General features: G+C 42.1%; 1 protein-coding gene across 2 annotated transcripts in view; it reads right to left on the minus strand.

Moving 5' to 3' along the window:
- Positions 1–16,595: 16,595 nt before the first annotated feature.
- The window catches only part of LPAR1 (lysophosphatidic acid receptor 1), a 69,563-nt gene continuing 65,799 nt past the window's right edge, over positions 16,596–20,359 (minus strand). For both annotated transcript variants that reach the window (XM_059873827.1, XM_059873829.1), the window contains exon 4: positions 16,596–17,648. In XM_059873827.1, the coding sequence (XP_059729810.1) occupies positions 17,347–17,648 (302 nt within the window). In that variant the 3' untranslated portion in view covers positions 16,596–17,346. The remainder of the gene's footprint in view (positions 17,649–20,359) is intronic.

Below are 20,359 nucleotides of genomic sequence, written 5' to 3' on the forward strand. Positions count from 1 at the left end.
TCTAGATTGTGTAAATACTTTTGCTCTTCTTACACCACTTGGACACAAAGAAACCCTGAGACTGAATATTCCTGAAGAATTGTGCTTGGGACAGCCAGAGCTACAGATGAAAGGTTTTTCCACGAGTCTAAGAGTTGAGCTCAAGCCAGAGAGATGTGTACCTTAAATGAATATTCTGAAAGATAGAAAGGTTGAGTTCATCTTCATGTTCTGCTCTTGCAGAGGGTATGACCCAGAAACAGAAGAAATTTTCTAATGGAAAGTAACCTGAAGGATCTGTGGTCAAAGCAAGTAATCAACAGGGAGTAGAACTGACTGTCAGAGCATCACTGAATCAGGAAGCACTTGGAAGATGAAGAGCATGGTCAAAAAAAAAAAAGAAGAGATGGAGAGGTGAAGAGGGAAGAGCCCTGGAATGAGGCAACAGAGCTGAAGAAATCAACATCTCAGCTGGTGGAAAATGAGGAATTTGCCTTTGTTTTTAAGGAAGACAGTTTGCTTCTGCAGTGGTCAAAGTAAATTTAAGCAGCCTGGAGTTATTACAGGCAGTCAGATTTTTCCAGACCACCTCCAGATTTTTATAGGAGAAAGATCACTTAATAACACCCTTTCTTGCAAGAATCCATCCCACAAGAATTTCCATTAATCCCTTTGCCATCACATTCCTGAAATATGTATTTCCCAGCTGCAGGAAGAGACTTGTCAATATGAGCAGCCCCAAGTACGGGGATGGTTTTTTACAGCACATCTCACATGACTATGGTGCTTTGTACAGTTTCTTCAGGAGCAAATGTTTTGATTCACTTTAAGATAATTTAGAGGAGAGACTAGATGATTAATCTGCCTGTTCTGTATGCAGAGCTAAGGTATGCAATGTCAATGGATTTCCATATTCCCATTTCACTTCAGAAAGATGACAGCTGTGGATGAAGAGATCCTCCTGTACCAACACACAAAGTCTGATCTGTTTCTCCCAAGGCTCACAGTAATCCTGGGGGGTAGCCTCAATACAGACGTTCTCTAAAGTGCTTTGAGGCCCTCTGGCATGCAAGGACTTCTTGCTGGGAGATGGTGACATTTTCTGATTGCTGCATCAACGTTTCTTTTCTCCTCTCAGGTGCCTCAGGACAGATGCCTGCCTGCTTTTCCCCCTCTCAGGTCTGCTGAGAGCTCAGATTTCAGCTGGATTCACAAGCATTTCTGGGTGTTTGGGTTGTGTCAGCATAAGAGTTAAAAGCTATTTCCATCCCATAGTAGTTGATGAATGATACTCTAAACAAACAAATTCTTTGTACTGGTTTTGCTGTTTTCCTCACCTATAGTGGCGTTGTAGCACCAATTTCAGAAGCAGGGTAGTGCTAAATCCTATGGGAAAAGATACCTCTGAAATCACAAGGAAGTTGTTTTAAACAACTACATGAAAGAATAATTTTCCTGGGTGAAAACAGTGTGCACTGTAGTGGAACATCCAAAGCAATTGTTCTCAAACTACTTTGTAGTGACACCACTGCCTGGATTAGAGAGAAAACCCTCCATTTAGGCAGGCTGTGCTTTTAGTTTCCATTTCCTCTTTATGGGTCCCACGCTTCCTTTTTCAAAAAATTTCTCCCTTCCTGCTGTTAACACCTCTCCATACTGTGAATGTTGTTGTGGCATCCCTTTCCTAGAGTCATCATTCAGCTAAGTTCTCTCCTTACCACAACAACTACAAGTGCTCATTCACAAAATAATAGGAAATGAAGTCAGCAATCCTGACATGTCTGTGCTAATGTATGATGGATCATTTCAGGAAAGACCTCCAGCAGCTCGTCCTCATTCAACTGCATTATTTCTGTTTACTCTGTCAGAGTTTGCTATCTTATACTTCAGAGTTTGCTGAAGGCTAGTCATTACAGAGCAGCTCTGGCCCCCCAGCCCTTCTGCTGTAGCTGGAGATGGGAGAGGCACGTTCTGGGATTTGCAAGGGCTGGTGAGGTACTGGACCCAGCCTTCTAACTCCCAAAAATAATTCTTGGAGGCCAGATATTCTAGGTATTTTCTAAAGATGACCCACCCTTATGCCTGAAACGGTGAGCATTCTTCAGCTGATTAAGATTATCCTTTTGGCCAATAAAGCATACAACAAAAATATCCTTCAGCCAGTCTCCTATACATTCCCTAAGGTTTCCTCCCTCCACACCACCCCATGACCTCTGTTTATAACAAACATCTCAACACCATGAGGATTTTCGCACTAGGGAGTGAGTCGCCCCTCAGCAGAAGTACAAACTTTGGAAATGCCTTCTGGGAACAGCTCACCACATGGTCCAACTGAGGAGAAGAAGGAACTTCTATGCCAAACACTGCACCTGTATTTCTGGTCATCCTTCTTTTCAGTTTATTTTTGCATGCCGACTTATTTGCTGAAAAATAAATACCTTACAGAAAATCACTGTATACCAGTGCAAAATTTATTGTAGGTGGCTATCTGACTATGAAGCAGATAAAAACAGTGAATATCAGACTAAATGGTAAATATTATTATTCTCAGGTGTTTTTTAGATTTCTAGAAGAACAGTGGGTAGACACTTTTGAAAAACTGAAAAGCAAATACATTTCTATAATTAGGTTCTATGAACACAAGGTTTACATATCTACAATATATAAAAACATCTACAGGAAAAGCAGGTTGTTCCACTTACTCTAAAACCTACCTTTGATAATATTGGCAGTGCCTCTGTCTCTTGCCAAGGGTGCCACCGTGTTACTGGGTCTCCAAAGGCATTCTTCCTTCCCCAAAAGGATAATGTACCAGGGAACTGGCATGGATGTTGATCACTATCTGTTTTCAGAGCTACAGTTTTTTCACAATCACTCCTGACTGAAAATTCTCCAAAATATGTCTGCTATGAATGGCCCACGATTTGTAGTGGCACTTTTGTGGGAGATTGTGAGGTAGGGTGAAAATGTTTCTCTGAAACTCGTTTGCACTGTTGGTTTAGATTCTCACTGCTTGTGACAAGGTTAGCACTAATTCCATCTAAAATAATGTGGAAAGGTTTTCTTTGGAAACCTCAGCCATTGCATTGGTATAATTTCAAATTACAAACTTCATCTTCACTTTTAAAAAAACCCAAAGATATTATGAGGATAATGATTAGGACAGTAGGAAATCCAGGACTCAGGCCAACACTCACCCAACTAGCTGTGACCCACAGCCATGCTTGTGCCTTCCACAGCCTGATCACTTGCTGTCACAGAGACAGCTCAGAGTCTCTATACCAGTCCTTGGTACAGGGAAACCTTGCCCTTGTCCTGAATATTGGTATGGACTTTGGCCTTTGTTTTTATTTTCACATGTTTTCAGAGATTATGTCAAATACAGGTATAACTCCTACTTAAAAAAGGGTAGAGGCAGTGCTCAGGTTTTGATTTTGGTCTTAGAAACATGCATCTGGATTTGATCTTCTGATTACAATAGGATCATCTGGCATTTCCAGAGAAATGAGACAAGACTATGACTTTTTGGGAGATAGTAACACCATTTCCTGTATTTCATTTCATGAGATTCTGTAAACAACTTAAAAGATCTATTTTAGTAGGAATTTAAACTTATGACAATTGATTTTTCCAGAGTATGCTATCTGCAAAACTGTGCAAACAAGTTAATGATCTTATTGCAGAAGTAGTTCCCACCGGTGCACTGAACATTGCAGCAAATTTGAGGGAGAATTAATAAAAAAGGAATACTATTTTTCTTCCTGAAAAGGGCCACTGGCCTGCCTGAAGGGCACTTGCTTTACCTAACGGACAAATATGCTTATAAAGTAGACCTGAATAGCTGGTGTTGTGCATTCCAGGTAAACCCCTGGTGCGGTGCTTATCTTCTGCTTCCAGGGAGATGTCCAAGGGCTGAGTGGGTGCTGACATCCTGAGTATCTTGAACATCCCATACAGATACTTGATGCTGGGCAATATGGGAAGGCCTGCGCTAGCTTCAGCCCCTGGAGCCATTGGTGAAACTCCTGCTTCCTTCCACGGCAGGCATATTCCCACCCAAAAGTCCCTGAAGTCAGCAATACTTTCATTGCATCACCTTTAGTGTCCTGGGAGGAGACAGCAGACCTCTGAACTCAATGATTTTGCAAAACAACTTAAATGGGAAGGCTTTCACGCGCCATGAGACCATTAGAATTTCATACTTTCAGCTATGCTATAAGGAAATCCCTTCCAATAGCGCCAAACTTGTCTGTCTTGGATGCCTCATTCACATTCAGTTATGTTTGGACTTGTAGGGGAAAATCCTTTCTGCCTTTTGGTCTGTCCCTACAGAGAGACATTAACACTCTGTCCTACGGCTTATTTTGAGCAACTGTGCTACCTTCCTTCTGAACTTAATTTTTACAACAAAATTCAGCTGTCAGGTTGAATTGTTTCAGCAAAACCTAGCTTTGGCCATAGCCTTGGCTCTGGTGTGGAAAGCAAGGAACATGTTTCCAGCCATCACAAAGGGGAGGAAAGAAATAAGTCCAGCTGAACTAGAAACAACAGGAAACTGGGGCTGGCAGCTGGATGGCTTGGCCTCCATCCATCCTGCAAAGAGTGTGGTGGAAATCAGTCCCAGTGAGCTTGCAGCTGGCACACAGAGGGTCAGTTTGTCTTGGTCACCAGAGCCCTTTTTTATCCCATCTCATCTTAGGATTTATGAATGAAAATTCTTGGTTGCCCCGGAGGAATCACCATGCCTGAAAGGACCATAACCCCAAGGGAGAAAACCAGGGAAAATTCAGGTAATGTTTTTTCACAGAGTGTTGTGGATTCACGCTCCCATCCAGCAGCCATCTCACTCGCTAGTGAGTTTGGCGCTGTAGGCTCCAGCCAAGATCCTCCATAATGGATCTCTTGTTAACTACATCTGCTCTAACAGATGCTGCTCTGTGCTTTAGTCATATTTTGGAGCTGAATGTCTCTGCTCCCTGTTTTTCAGGCAAAGCCCATTCCTTTATTTCTCTCCTCCAAAGCACCACAGGTTCCCCTTCAACACCACTCCACAGGCCTACATGGTCCCATTGATTTTCCATAACCCTCCTCAGCAGCTGTAAGGGGTTTGTTTAAATGATAAACCTGCTGACTAACTCAACCCTTCCAGGTTTTCAGGAAACACAGCCATTTCCTGATGGACTCTATTTCAGCATCTTACTTTTCAGCAAGTCCTTTGACGGCTTCCTCATTTCCAGGCCTGCAGAAAATCAAGCTTAGCAGCCCATTAGTTTCCTGTCTGTGATTCAGCAAAGCTTAATCACAAAGTTTTTTTCACCTTTACGTTTGATCCATTAGTTTTATTTTATTCTATAATTTTCCTTTTAGTTTATAATCTGTGAACATATTTTGCTTTCTTCCTTCATTACTACTTCTTGGTGTCCAACTGAATTCTTATGTAATTCTCTCTTTCTTGTCCAAACTCTCCTCCAAGAATGAGGTAAAAAGATTACCAACCAGCTCACGCCCGAGTTGAAGGGGTGAGTCAGCGGGGTGACAGAGCTGTTTAACAGAGTGACTCGAGTCCTGATGTAGAAATGGCCTCATCTGCTGTTGGAAATGTTTTCCCATGAACACATTCATTTATTGCTCTGGGTTCTGCAAAAACACACTACAAAGAGGTATTTCCCGTACCGTAGAACTCATGGTGGAAAGGGAGCAGAGGGCATAAACCAATACCCCTTACTGAAATGGAAAACTTAAATACTGAGGGCTAATTGCCTAGTTGTGTCTAACATGTGGCAGAGCCAAACGTAATTTCTGTGTTCAGATTCTTGGCACAATATTTTATTCATCTGGCTGTATTTCCTCTTTCTTTTGATTATTGCTTGCATTTGTTGACTTTGTCCTGGGTCTCTGGATTGGCAGCAGACCGGAAGGGAAGGCACGGGGTGGCACAGTGTCTGGACTGCTGCATCGTACCATGTGGCAGCCTTGTGCTTCGGCACTGAGCCCCAGGCGAGGGGCAAGCACTGGGGCTAGTCCACAGCCCTCCTCAGCGCGGTGCTCCACTGCTGGCTGTGGGGGCAAACCCAGCCACAAACGGGCTGGACATGATTAGGGAAGAAGGAGGAGGGGGAGGAGGCAGAAGCCCACCCAGACTGGTGGTGGGATTGCAAAGGCTCGGGAGCTTTATTGATGGACAATTCTTTGATGAATGACTGGATCTGCTTTGTTTTTCACTCTATGCTTGACTTGCAGACAGTGTTAGCTAATGAAATGATGGGGTTTCTTACTAAAATCATATGTATGTCACTGCTAGTTCATAGCAAACAACATGGCTTCATTGCAAATTTATACGCTGTGTAATTTTTTTTTTCACTCTTAATGGAAAACACACTGTTTTATTTGGACCATCTCCAGGCGTTTCAGTTATGGGGTTACTCACTGAAGGTGAAGCATGTGGGAGGTTGCTTTACGCAACTTTACTAGTAAAGCCACTTACTCTGAATATTGGCTGCTCTTTTACTTTATTTGGATGAAAAGCAATATTTTCAAAAGTGTCTGAGCTACTTAGGAGTCCACGGCTTGCACTAGAAAAATTTCACTGGCACACGTTGGACTGGATGTGATGTTTTTCCTTCAATGCTTATACCTTCAGAGAGAAATACAAGACACTGGAACAAAGGTGCCTTTTACTAGTGCAGTTTCTTTTAGTTCCTGAACCAGATTAACCTGGACTGGCACAAGCAGTAGGAGACTAACATGGATACCTTGACACAAGCTGAGTTGTGTCTCTTCTCTCAAACTCAGTAAAATGAATGCAGCCACCTTTGTTCATATTTAAGGCACTTATGAAGAAAACTGTGTTTGAATTTTTAAAAGTCAAATTGCTCTAATAAAACTTGATGCTTCTTCAGCTACGCAAATGTTTTTTGAAAATGCTAGCCTTGCAAGTAAAAGAACAGAAAACAGACATTAAGGAAAATACAATGGTATAAAGACTTCCTTTTATACCACTCTTCATTAGAACATGAGAAGAAAAAGCAAGAACTTGACTTTTGCAGAGATGACTTAAATGTTTCTTTCTTTCACCACTCTCTGGTGCTTACTAATCAATAATTAAATAATAATAATTAACTAATTAATAATTAGTTAATAAAATGTCTACCTTGGCTGTTACTGTGCTGCAAGAAACTTTTAAAATGCTCTTCAAATGCTAGACAGAAAGAAAAAATTCCTACACCATGCCTCTATGTGCAGGATACACGCATCCTGCCGGCAGTGCCTGCTGTGGGATGGATTCTGCAGCTGCAGTGCAGCCTTTGGGCCAGGCAATGAAAGCCACAGTGGTTCCTCTGCTCAGTATGCACTGGAGAGGCAGAGGGGCCAGCAGGCTGCCATTTTTAACACACCCCTGGAAGAAGCCTCTCATATTTTCAAAGCCAGATGTGTTATTTTGTTGGAGCTTGGCCTGGAGGGGACAGGCCAGATATTGGCCAGACAGCCACACCATAGACAAGCAACAGTGGGCCTCAAGAAATAAGAAGCCACAACTGATGACATCCAAGCAGCTCATGGTGAGGAGGAAAGGACTCAGAAAGGACCCTGGGACCAATTGGGTGGGGATGGTCATGCAGATCAACAGCCCATGACTGGCCAGAGGGCTTCTAGGCCATTCTATGAGATATATATATATAGATGTGTGTGTGTCAGCCCCACTTCGGGGTCTTCTGAAGCAGCCTCTTTGTGTTTTGTTTTGCGCCCTCATTTGTCTCCTTTTATTTATTTAATAAATATCTTCGGTTTTGGCACTTCAGTTGTACCCATCCCTTCCTTGTTGACTGTGACCACACCATTGTTGAGCTCCCAGACCCAGAGAGTTTTCCCACACACCCTGCAGATCCCTCAGGGTGGTGTTGCCAGCCCATCTCCAGGCGGGTCACAGAGATCACTGGTGGTCGGACACGTGCCACATCATCATTTCACCTGTTCTTTTTGGCTGAGTTACAGCCAAAGCACAATTCAAGGACAGTGTAGAGGATCCCATCCTGAGTTCACTGTGGAGCACTCTGATACCTCCTCCTTCTCAAGTCTCCTCCCAGGCAAAATTCATATCCTTGCTCTCTGGGCCAGGTCTTGAATCCTTACAATCCATTTTATCGGTTCATTATAACCAAATAGTCCTTCAATCTCAATTTAGTGGTGCTCTGTTCTATCTCCACAGAGATTCCACCTCTTTGTAAAGTGCTAGAGGCAGACCAGAGTAGTCCAGCTTATCTCCATTTCATATCACCCCTTCCAAACATTTTTTGATATGTCTCTCTTGCAACATGGCCCCGTGCCTCTCCTGGCTGGGCTGCTCTGGCACAGCTGCCCACCTGGGCTGACTTCACACCTCAGAGAGACAAGTGACCCCCCCTCCACAGCCCCTTTGGTCCCTGCTGCCCTCTAGACCACGCAGCCATGGCAGGAGGGTGAACAAAACCTCCCTGACTGCCCCCCTTCCCTGAGCTCACAGCCGACAGGTCAGGGTCAGAAGCTGGCAGCAGTTTTCAAGCACAGTAATCTTCCTACAGCCGCTAGGTTAGACATAGTTTGTTTGAAAAAACAAAGTTGTCATCCATGGGGTGCTATTAAAAAAGGAAAAAAGTAGTTTCTCCCTTTAGTCTTGTTCTTTGTGCTTTCCCAAGATTTTGGAACTCTTACTTAGATTCATAGAACCTTACTTAGGTATGTTCTTGCCTACAAAAAAAAAAAAAAAAAAAAAAAAAAGTAATGCTGCCCACAGTTTACCAGTTTTCTGCACAGAAGTAAAAAATAGAAATAAAAAAAATACACACTTCAAGTTTTTCCTGAAAGTTTTCCAGTCCTGCAAGTTTTCGTGGATTTTGGCTAAACAAAATCATTGCCTGTGTCACGATTGTGTTTTATGTGTGCCCTTAGAATAAGTCATTACACACGTCTGGTGCTCTCAGACCAAAGGAGACATCAAAACACAGCATGTGACCAGCTGTCAAGCAAAGAGGTCTGACAGTCAAGGTCTCACAGTTCCCACTCTCCTGTGCACTCTCGCTCTAGTAGATCAGATGTGAATGCCTTGTGCTTTGAAGCATGTGGACTGAAAATCAGGTTTTCCACTTTATAGAAAATATGCAGGCTCTTTCAGGAGCACAAGTGTGCATATATCTGAACAGCAGGAAAAAGGACAGATGATCTGGAGACTAAACAACAGCTCACCTCTAAGCATGTTCGTGCAAAGATGTAGGAATGATGTTTCAAAAATGAAAGAAAGGTTGGTCACCTTTTTCAAACCCTTAACCCAGTCCAGCTCAGGAAAGTTTGTTTTCCTGATGAGTCTCTTTAAGAAACACCATATGGGCAGCCAGCTTGCCTGAAGAACATTGCATTAGATGTAGAGACATATATATGATGCTGACATTTTCCCTGACACAAGAATTTCTAAACAAAATAATTGTCACTTGTTAGCATATATTTGTGGCTCAAAATCAGATCTCACTGTGATCAGACAGGAGAGGGGTCTGGAAGGCAGTAGCAGCTGGACTAGCTCAAATCAGGCACATTTTTGAGTAACTCCCTTGAACTAAGGAGTGTTTACATATTTTGAAAAGCAGGATTGCAAAGAGACACTTGAGGACAAGAAGAATGTACAAACTTAAAAATCGGTGGCAGAACAAGCAGCAAAATATCCAGATATCATGAACTCTGGAAAAACAGAGAAATAGAGGAACCCCAACTTAAATCAGTGATCCTTGAAGCGTCCTTCAATCTTTTGAGTGGAAAACACCATTTACATAAAAACAGTTTAATTTTGTGCTCAGTGTGGGTGGTAAATGGGAAGGCTTCTACTTTTTTCAGTTGGCCTTTTGATCTCTTCATAAATTAGATACACCTAAAACAACAAGGTTTTTCATCAGAAACAAAAAAAGTAATGCCATGGAAGGGGCATTATTCTTTCCCTTTGAACAAAAGCAACATCCAAGAATTCTTTCCTGAACTTGCCAGAAAGCCTTTGAAAGGGTTATAAACCAAATTCTGCACAGAAAGTAGGGGAGTATCTTCTTCATTGTCTTTTCCCTCTCACAATTTTTCACTTCCTTTTTCTCTATATATTGTATTTATTTATTTCCCATTGAATCATAGAATGGTTTTGGTTATAAAAGATCTTTAAGACCATTGACTATAACCATTAACCTATCACTGTCAGGCCCAGCAGCAATTCATGCTCTTAAGTGCCACATCTACACATCTTTTAAATATCTCCAGGGATAGTGATAGCCTTCAGACATCATAGATAAAGATATTAAACTAAACTGGCTCCAAAACTGGGCCCTAGGGAGCACCTCTTGTGACAGGCTGCCTACTGACTTTAACTCCATTTCCACCTTGTCCTCCAGGGCATTACAAAGGAGCTGCATCTGTGGTGGAAAACACCTGGCTGACACCTCGAAGCTTGCCACAGACATGGTTTAGGCTGGAGGCACAGAGAAAGGCAGCACAAATAAGGAACTGGAAGGACTCTGAGGGGTGGATGAGAATGTTCAGCAAGAGGTTGGGCATGCAAAGATTAGAGGAGGGAGTAGCAGATCTGTAACCATGAGAAGTCTAAGCAGCTGAGGGGAGAAAGGCTTTGATTAACATGAAAGAGGCTGACTTGCGTTTGCTCCTGCTGGGTCCAGCTCATGAGAGGCAGCGGTGCCAACCCAGACACACCTATTCTGAAGGGGCACAGAAAGGCACAAAGCAGGACGGGAGTGTTGGCCCAGGCGAGGCAGGGAAATGCACTGCAGGCTCTGGGCACTGAGATCTCAAATATGCTGGCTCTCTGCTCTCAGAGCTCCAGCTCTGCGTGTCTCCTACTGCGCGCTGAGGCTGTGAGCTGCAGCACTGCACGTGTTGTGTATTTAATGTTAACAGATAGCCATATAAACACTCTGGCTTTCCCAGCAAATGGTGATCCAGGGCTCAGGAAGAAAATCCCAGAGGTATTGCAGTGCATTTTCATGAGACGTGATTTATATTGCAATTGTATGTTTTGGCTTTCTGCTCATTATGTCCAGCAATCAAGCTCTGTGGGGCTGCTTTACATTACACACGCCATGCCATGGAAAGCCCAGCACCAAGGCATTAGTCATGAATCACCAGGATCTGGAGAGATTAAAAAACTTGAACTCTTCTCATTTTTATTTTTGTACTTAATAATGCTTAGAATGATTAGGAACACCAACTTCTTTTTCTGTCACTTTGCTGAAGACACTTTGCTTCCATCAGTGTGTAAGTGATTGGCTTCTCTAACAAAAGGCAGGGGGCTAATGAACCCTTTACATAAGTCTTCTTTTCTTCAAAATGTGAAATAGGATTTAGCAGAAAAATACAGTCATAAAGACCTATAATCAAACAGCACTGAAAGAATAATTTTATTTCACTTCTGCCCTCTTCCTACGACTATGCAGATCTATGTGTGTACACATCTCTTTCTATACATAAGCCAACCAGATTTGGTTTAGTTAACTTTCTGTGGTTAAATCCAAACTGGGGACACACTGTAGCAGAAACATGTCAATGCACAAAAGAAGGAAAGGAAGGTGAAGAGCAAAAGGAAAAGGAAGAAAGCAGAGGGAGGAAGGAAGGAAGAAAAAGAAAGAGGGAAAAGAAGCAATAAGTTTGTCTTCTCTGTGCAGGAAATGTTTTTTCTATAGCAACGAGATGGGGTCTGAGGTTAAATGGTGCAAATGTGGACTTCAAAGAAAGGAAGGTGGGCAATAAGAATCACAGAGTGGATTAAGCGATTTACTGGAAATAACCTGCCTCTTTGCTGCCCCTGTGTTTTAGCCCTATGCTATGTCCTGGAAGAGACAAGCCTGTGCCTTGATACATTTTTTGATTAATTCCCCTCCACATTCAAAAATACCAGCTCTCCCGAAAAAGGGTATTTCTTTCACACTCCATATTACACATGCCAAATACTTTATTGTACTAGATACAACCTCTAAACATTTACAGTAAGTGCACTTAGTAACAAAATTGTTTGCCAAAGCTCATTGGCTCTCTCAATACTTTTGAATTACAAACACAGCTTTATTTAAACAGGAAAAACTAACAGATTCCTGAGTCTCCCACATACACTTCTGGTTATCAGAATTTTATCACAGGCAAAAAGGGAACATTTCATGGAGGCTCTTGTTAAAATGCTGGCAGTTATCAGTGTGCTGGATTTCCATGTACCGCAGAAGACAGCAGCATAGTTTAATATCCTTGTGCTCTGTGTTTTTCTTGTGGCTTTTTTAGTTTGTTTTGTGAGGTTTTTGTTGTAATTGTTTTGGTTTGGTTTGGCTGTTTTGTTTGTTTTCTTTAAATATCAACCTCTTTTTTGTCTTCTTGATAGATTTAGAAAAGAGGGGCTGGGTCAATAGCTTCTTAGAAAATACTCTAAGAGAAATATGGAAGGAAAGATAAGGACACATTTTCTTAAGGAGCTGTGGCTGGACAGGTGTGGATGTCAGTAAAGCTCTCTCTATTGGAAGTGGCCTTTCCAATCAAATGGAAAAGTCAAGCAATTTGTCTGAACAAATGAGATTGCAGTTGCAAATCCCCTCCTGACAGACGTCAGTGTACAGCACAGACTGATGTCTCACAGCAAGAACTGGTTTGAAAGGACCCAACAGGTATGCTTGCAATAACAGGAAAGCCCTTAACAGGACCAGAAAAAGGAAAAGCCTGCATTTACCTCTGCAGTGAGTGGAAAAAATTAGCCACTTTGCTAAGACTGACCTCTACCAACTACATCCAGTCTCGAAGTCAGAAGAGAGCCAGAACAATGACAGGGACACCAGGGATGGGGTCACGCCTCTGCACAGTGTGGGGACAATGCCCTAGAGAAACGCCTTTGCCCACTCTGCTTTGCATCACCTTGATTCACTGAAAGACAGACCAGGGGTGTTTGCATCAAAGCCTCTCCATTGGTGGTGTTCTTTCTAATCCCACCTAGGAAAAGCAATTTGCATGGTGGACTTTTATTTCTTTCACAGAAAAATCTGCATGTTTTTTGTCTGTGGGTACCCACTGCAGCCAGATCTGTCTGCAGCAGTGTCACAGACAGGAAACCTAGATAGCTTTACAGTAGTTAAGTAGAGTATCTGGTAGTACACTTCTGGAGCAACACAAAGGTCAGAAAAAGCTACAAAACCTGCTTCAGAAGCAGAGACACACTGCTCCTGGGACCCAGGCTGGCCATGGTCAAACCCCTGCCCACCACACCAGTACAGACCAAAAGACAGTCCATGGAGTGAAAAGCTTAATTTCAGTGCAATCCTATACTGGGACAAATTTATTTTGATATTCAGAAGTTACTTTGCAGACAAAGGAGAACTAAAACACTGGACATAAGACATGTTCTTTACTCTTTCACATCCAAGTTACCCAGGCTTAGTTTGCTACATGAAGATAGCAGGCCTGCCCTTTCCTTTTCACCAAGTGGCCTACTCCAAGCCTTTGTTGCCTGATTGTTTAAATGTTGCTACAGCTGTGACTATTTGGCAAAGGCAGAGTTAAAATAAACCAATGTGGCAACTATCTAAAAAAACTCCATTACTGGTGCACTATGGACAGGGAGCTATGGTTAATTTAAGGAATCAGTGAAAAAGCCTTTTTTCGGTCTGCCCTCTCTTCTACCTGCCCAGCTTTTAGTATCTCAGTCAGAAGCCAGCCTGAAGCTGCCAAGGGAACCCAGAAAACTCAAAACAAAAGAAAGGTGCAGACAAAAAAGTCAATATGTCAAACACACATAGAATATATTTTCAATATTTTATTATAAAAGTTGGGCTTTTTCTGACCAGTGGGTTACCTAGCTTCTGTATATATCACAGCAACAGGGAATTAAAATTCAAAGGCCATATTTTTAATTAGTTTTCAGATTTATACTGCCACTGAAAAGACATAAAGTAGAAAAACACATTTTCCTTGATCTGCAAATGATATTCCATTTAATACACAACTTCCCACCACTACAATTGCTGACATGAACACCATTACATCTGAACTTCAAGAGGATTTACTTGGACCAGAAGCAATCAGCAACAAAAGAATTTTAATGACTGTGGGAGGATCGTTGGTATTTTAAGAAGTCTTCTAAAACCTTTTGAAGAATTTGAGATAAGTAAAAATAAGTGAGGCAATCTTTTTCCCTAAGTACTTTGCACCATGTTTTCACATAGCAGAAGTGAGTTCTACAACTGCACAATGAGGCTGGAAAATCTTAATAGAAGAGCAAAACTTATAAAAATTCTGAGATGACAACAAATGGCTGGGAACCATTCTAAGGAACACAGCAAATGAATCCTTCTATTCCAGGCTCTGGTTTTTATTCTCTTTGCTCACTGGAGCTTTAATTTCATTAGCTTGCAAAGAACTACTCAATTCACAGATCAGATTTCTTAAGGATATAGGAACAACATGTCAACAACACAAAGCACTAATCAAATTGTTATACAGCAGCCATATGCTCAGTGAGTTCCTTTAGCAGAATTGTACAAGCAATGTTCCTCCTGCTGCATTTGATCTGAAACATTGCACTTCACCTTTCAGAAGAAAAGCCACCTGTTGTCAGACATGCTCCTGGATTAATATACCTGACAACTGAAATTTTACTGCTGCTGAGTTCAAAAGGTTCACCTTCTTGAATTGTTGAGTGCCTCCTTGGATTGAACTATGTACCTGGACAGCAGCTGCCCTCTGTCACAATCACAGTGATGACAGAAAACCTCCTTGGGCATCTGTCTTCTCAAGAGGCCTTTGCACCCACCCATGTTCAAACAAACACACCACTCCTGTTTTCAAGTCGTTCACCCGTGGCTTCTCAAAACCCACCAGACTTCCAGCAGGTTAAACTAGGGTGAATGATTTGCTGCTATTTTGTAACATCATCCTCCCACCCTATCCAGACGAGATTCAACAAAAGCATGCAAATAGCAGTGAAAAGAACACTCGGAAAGGGCAACCCCCAGCTCGAAAACCCCCAAACCCTAGACTAAAGTGTCTATCATTTTCTACTTTTGTGGTGATGTTAGGGACAGGAAAAAGTGCTATTGCTGGATCCAAGGAAGAAAGGAACTCACTGCACTCTTGAGAAAAAGAAATTATTTTTCACTCAGATATCCTCTGTTTTTGGAGGCAGTCTTACCCTCTCCTTTCTTCTGCTTACCTGCACTAGTTCAAGCATCAAGCAGGCACTAAGGAAAAAATGTGAGTGGATTAGCAAGCAGATGCTTTTACATGAAAAAGTTCATACAGCCTGTTCTTCTGTTTCTCAGTTCAGTTCTACAAATAAAACCAAATCAACCTGTACATTCACTTGCTATCAAATACAGTCAGAAAAATGACCAGTTTTGTTCAAAGCCAGTGGATATATTCAAAACCTTGGTCAGCTGGAAGACAATGTAATGTTTATTCTCTCTACCTACTCCACCTTCCACAGAGTCCACACAAAACTAGCCTGACAGTTCAGGTGGATTTCAGTTTTACTGAAAGCAGTGTCATAACTCTCACTTCATTCAGTGGAGGCAGGATTTGTTCACTTGTTTCTCTTCCCTCTCTCAGCAAGGAACTGCCTGTTCCAAGCAATTTTTTGCTTGGAAGCATAAAATCCAAGCATCTTCTCAAAGCAAGAGATGCTGAAAACACTGGATTTTGCTGAGCTGAATCTCTACCCTCCATTTTTTCCCTGCCCAAATGGGAGAATATCATCCCTTAAGTTACAATCCAGTATGGTACAATGAAGAGTATATATATCTCTGGGGTTTTTTGTTTTGTTTTGTGGGGTTATTTTTTTGTGAGTGTGTTTTTTTCCCCTTGGTTTCCATCACCCCCCCCCCTCTTTTTTGCCTTGTTTGTTTTTTTCTTTTTGTTATAGAGACAAATTACAATGGCGAGAACAGCGCCAGGAATTTACTGCTGATATATTTTACATTGTTAGGATAACACAGAGTTTCCTGGAAAGAGGTCCCAAGTTTTTTACCAGCAAGATCCCACCTTTGCTCACATATACCCCTCTTGATGAGTTTTGTTTACTATCAGTGATTCTTGGTAACTGATATTCACATGAGTGACATTTCTCTTCAAAACAGTCTCCTATGAAAAAAAGCACCTGTTAGCTTAGGTGTTTATAATGGTGTACATGTGTGGCTATTATCTGTAACATGGTCCAGTCATTTGCAATGGATGACTATCTTGTAAAGTGTCGACTTCACAAAATAAAACAGTGCTTTGGTTCTTAGTAGCCCACTGCTTTTGAAATGAAGGAGGCGTCATTTGAAGGGTACCCTACACATACTTCTCAGTGCAAAAATGCAGAAGGTGTTTTGTTTTCAATTACAAGAAAGGTTCCACAAAAACACACCTTTTCTTTTTTGCCAATTAAAATGAGTATGCTTTTTGCCATGAACAAGAAAAGCAATCCAAGAATATGCCATAAATATAATTTTTGCAATCTACCAACCTGACTGTGGCCCTTTAAGAGCCTTAGGGATGTGTCCTACTTTAAGAACTTATCCATAAAAAACTTGGTACCCCTCACATATTACAAATTTCACACTGTACTTCAAAGAAGAACCTTATATACATTGTGACTAAAGTACTGTTTATTTCATAATCTAAACAAACACTGGAATACAGTCTATGTTTTTCTACTTTCCGGCAGACTTTACAATGAGATTTTTTTTTTCATAATTAAAACAATCTGCATACACACAGAACATGCATTCTCTAACACCAGTAATGAAGGTAAGAAGAGTCAGTTTCCCTCATCTTCCTGTTGCCTGTGTTAGAAAAAAATACTTTTCTTTTTACTGTAGTTATGACAGTGTGACTAAGGATACAAAGACTAGAGCACAGTTTTACTCCCTGCACAGAAAATGTTCATCACAAGCATGCTGATGGTGATACATATTACATGTCTATTAAATGATAGGCATATTTTTATCCCCTTTACTCCCTTTTTAAAAATACTAAGTGGCTACATGTAAATGCAGTGAAGCAGGTATAAGCTTAATTAATCAGAGTTGATTCAGACTGGCACCAAGATGCAGCAAAGTCCAACAAAGTCTCAGCAAGGCTTTTCGTGGGTTATTGATGGCCTCTTCTGCAAAGCGACTACTTTCTACTTTTTCAAAGCAGAAATCAAAGGCTTTGCAGCATGGCCAATCCTGTGGACAGGGCAGTCTGCGCAGGTACGTCAGGCCCCCTGGAAAAGATGCACTTGTAGTCCATTAGTGTTTGAGAAAACGTGAGTGGGTTACCTTCCCCGGGGCCACGCACCTGCCCCGCCCGCAGCATCGCCTGCTGCTCTTTGTCGGCCACGGGCTGGCTGTGGTGTCACACCACGGAGTGGTCATTGCTGTGGACTCCAGCCAGGATGGTGTGGTTCAGGGAGGAGGCCGAGCGATCCGAGCCTTCGGTGGGGCCGTTGGTGCTCTCGCTGCGCTGGCAGCACAGGATCTGCTTGAACGTCGCGCTCATCTCCTTGTCCCGGTAGGAGTAGATGATGGGGTTCATGGCCGAGTTGAACTCTGCCAGGAGCAGGAAGAACTTTTCATAGGCCAGGACGTTGCACTGGGGACAGCAAACGTCGAGGAGCAGCAAGACTAATCCTGGGGTCCAGCAGATTATAAAAGCACCTAGAAAGAGAAAGAATGGACAAAACACAAAATCTACAAATATACTAATACACCTACATACTAATACTATACTACTACATACTAATATGTCAAAACACCTCAAGAACCATCCAGATAGAAGAAGCAATGGTTAATTTTCTCTTTCAGGGGCATTGTTCCCACACTCTCTTTTCACTGACCCAATGAGAGGGATGCATTTCAAAGATCTGTAAATGGTTATGGGCAGCACATCAAAAGAGCAAGACACACACCCCCAAGCCCCAGCCCCAGCCCCCCACCATCTGAAACTCTGCTTGGCAAATACATTTACATTTAAAGTTGATAATGAGGAACATTTTTTCCCTTCAGCTAGAGACCTCTGACTAATCAATCTCTTGATCAGAAGAAACAATACTGCAATTTACTTCTCAAACTAGTAACAACAAAGAAAACCTTTCTGTGAGTGCTGTGACTGAAGCATCAGTAATAGAAGAAGAGTGGTGCAGGCAGCAATTCTCAAGAAAAAGAAAGCCTGGGTCTTGTTAACCCATTTCAGCCCCATTATGTAATGGAAAGTCCTAAACACACATCCTTCTTGCACTGAAATGCCGTCCTTCAATGGATCTACTTCTTTTCTTAAGGCTCTATTCAATCAAAATTCAGAGGCTCAACAGGCTTCAATAGTGTCAAAGCCACAGAGTCTTACACCGATTAAAATGCTTCCACCCTCCTTTCTCTGTTTTCCAAAGCTCTGAGGAAAACAAAGCCCAGAACAAAATTCAGAGCTCAATGAAGAAATTAAATCAAATGCTTTGTACTTTATTGGGAGTACTGAATTAAAGGAAGATTGTAGCTCCTTGCAGGAGTTACAGGAGGTTAGGGAGGCTTTAAATATAAGCTCTGCTAGGGAAACCCTTACACACCAATCATGTCAGAACAAAGAGAGGGCTCCTGAGATTTTCCAGGCTGCTTTACTGAGGTGGAAACCAAAGTCTTATCAACACTGAGCAGGATTAGCACAGGCAGCAGCAATAAGGACTTCCCAGCACTACGCTGAGAGCGCAGTTTTCAAACTGGTTCTCCAGTCACTGTGGTATTTACTTGTTTATATACTGCTCCCGTTTTTATTACAGTGATGGTCTCTCGCAGTACTAGCACCTAAGTCAATTCCCACACCAGGCAGACTTTGCCATGCCTGCCAAAAAGGTGCCAGCAATTTCCATCTTTGGCAGTGACAACTGTAAACTGTGCAGTTTGGACAGCAAACCCACCTAGATCAAATGGAAGAAGATTTTTCAAAGGGGTCTGCAAGCCTGCAGTATTTGCCAGGTGACAGACACGGGTTACTAACCAGGAAACCACACACAGAGGCTTTTTACACACCAAAAAGCATCCCTAAACTGAGTCTGCTTGCAACTAATGGTGCCACTCAATGGCTGTCGCTTTGCTGACCAACAAAGCTCGCCAATGGAAAAAAGCTGAGGGATGAATTGCCAGCTGCCAGGTCAAAGCATTGAGCTCTTTCGCCAAATGACTTTCTAAGGGTCCCTGGCAGCAATTTGACAGCATGGGGATAAAACTCTTCCACGATGAGGTGGCATCAAACACATAAACCTGCTTAATAGCTTTTGTCTTTTTGCAGCTCTTTTGGATTCCAGCAGTCCTAGAAAAGAGTACTTGAAACCCATGCAAAGGACTACAGGCTTTTGTCCCTTCCTTGTATCTGTTGCCATAATAGTAGAAAACTGCATCTCTTTATTTTCAGTATTGTCCATGCTGATAGAATCTGCCCCCTGCACAGAAAAGCTCTGCTGACCTGCTTTTTGCAGAAACAAAGTCATTAATTCAAATTCAACCGCTCACTGTTGAAATTGTGCATGTTGTTTTCAGCCTCCTAGCTAGTGAGGCAGCACTGCACTTTGTTCTAGCTTAAGCATGTATTTTTTTCTCTATAGGCTGCCTTGGGAGAACAACATCAGAGATGGGAACACTGCAAGTCATGGGATCTACAGTGAAGGACAAAAGACAATGACAGCATCCTCACCAGGCCTGTAACAGAAAAGTCCAACGTGGGAACAATGGAGCTAGCAGGAAAGCTCTCATAGCATTGTTCAAAGTTGCAATTGAAGGCTTCCAATTTTCCAATTATTATTATTTTTTTTTAATTCTGTTGCTAAGGAAAAACAGAACGTTCTGTTGGCATAATTTTTGATATGTTAGAAACAGCAACAAAAAGCTCTGTGGTGAGGCAGATAGGAATTTGCTCCTAAGAAAGCCCAAAAGTCATCCCGAAAAATCCACATGCAGCCCACTGCACTGAACACTTGCCTCAGATGGAGTTCCTGAGCATCTCTGGGCTCCTCAGTATCTCAGACAGGTCTGGTAACCTCCTTTCTGAGGCTTAATTTGCTGCACTCAAGAAAAAGTGGGCTGTGCTTGAGCAACCAACTAATTACTATGTGCAGCTCAGGCTACACTGAAAAATGATAAAAACAAAAGTTGCCTTCCCACCCAGCTCTGGAAGGAAGTCACCATTGTGCAAGTTGTCACCCTTCTGCTCCTAGCAAAACATCCCCCCATGCTAATGGCTCTGGCAGCTTATTAAGTGCTTGTAAAAGGTGACACAAAAATGCCTCAGCTTTGCTCACTTTTTATTTAACTGTTGGTACACTGGAAATTACTGAGAAGCATCACTCACGGTAAGGATGTGTTTGAATTAGGTACAGAGGAAA

This window comes from Haemorhous mexicanus, chromosome Z (genome assembly GCF_027477595.1).
Source record: "Haemorhous mexicanus isolate bHaeMex1 chromosome Z, bHaeMex1.pri, whole genome shotgun sequence".
NCBI classification, from domain to species: domain Eukaryota; kingdom Metazoa; phylum Chordata; class Aves; order Passeriformes; family Fringillidae; genus Haemorhous; species Haemorhous mexicanus.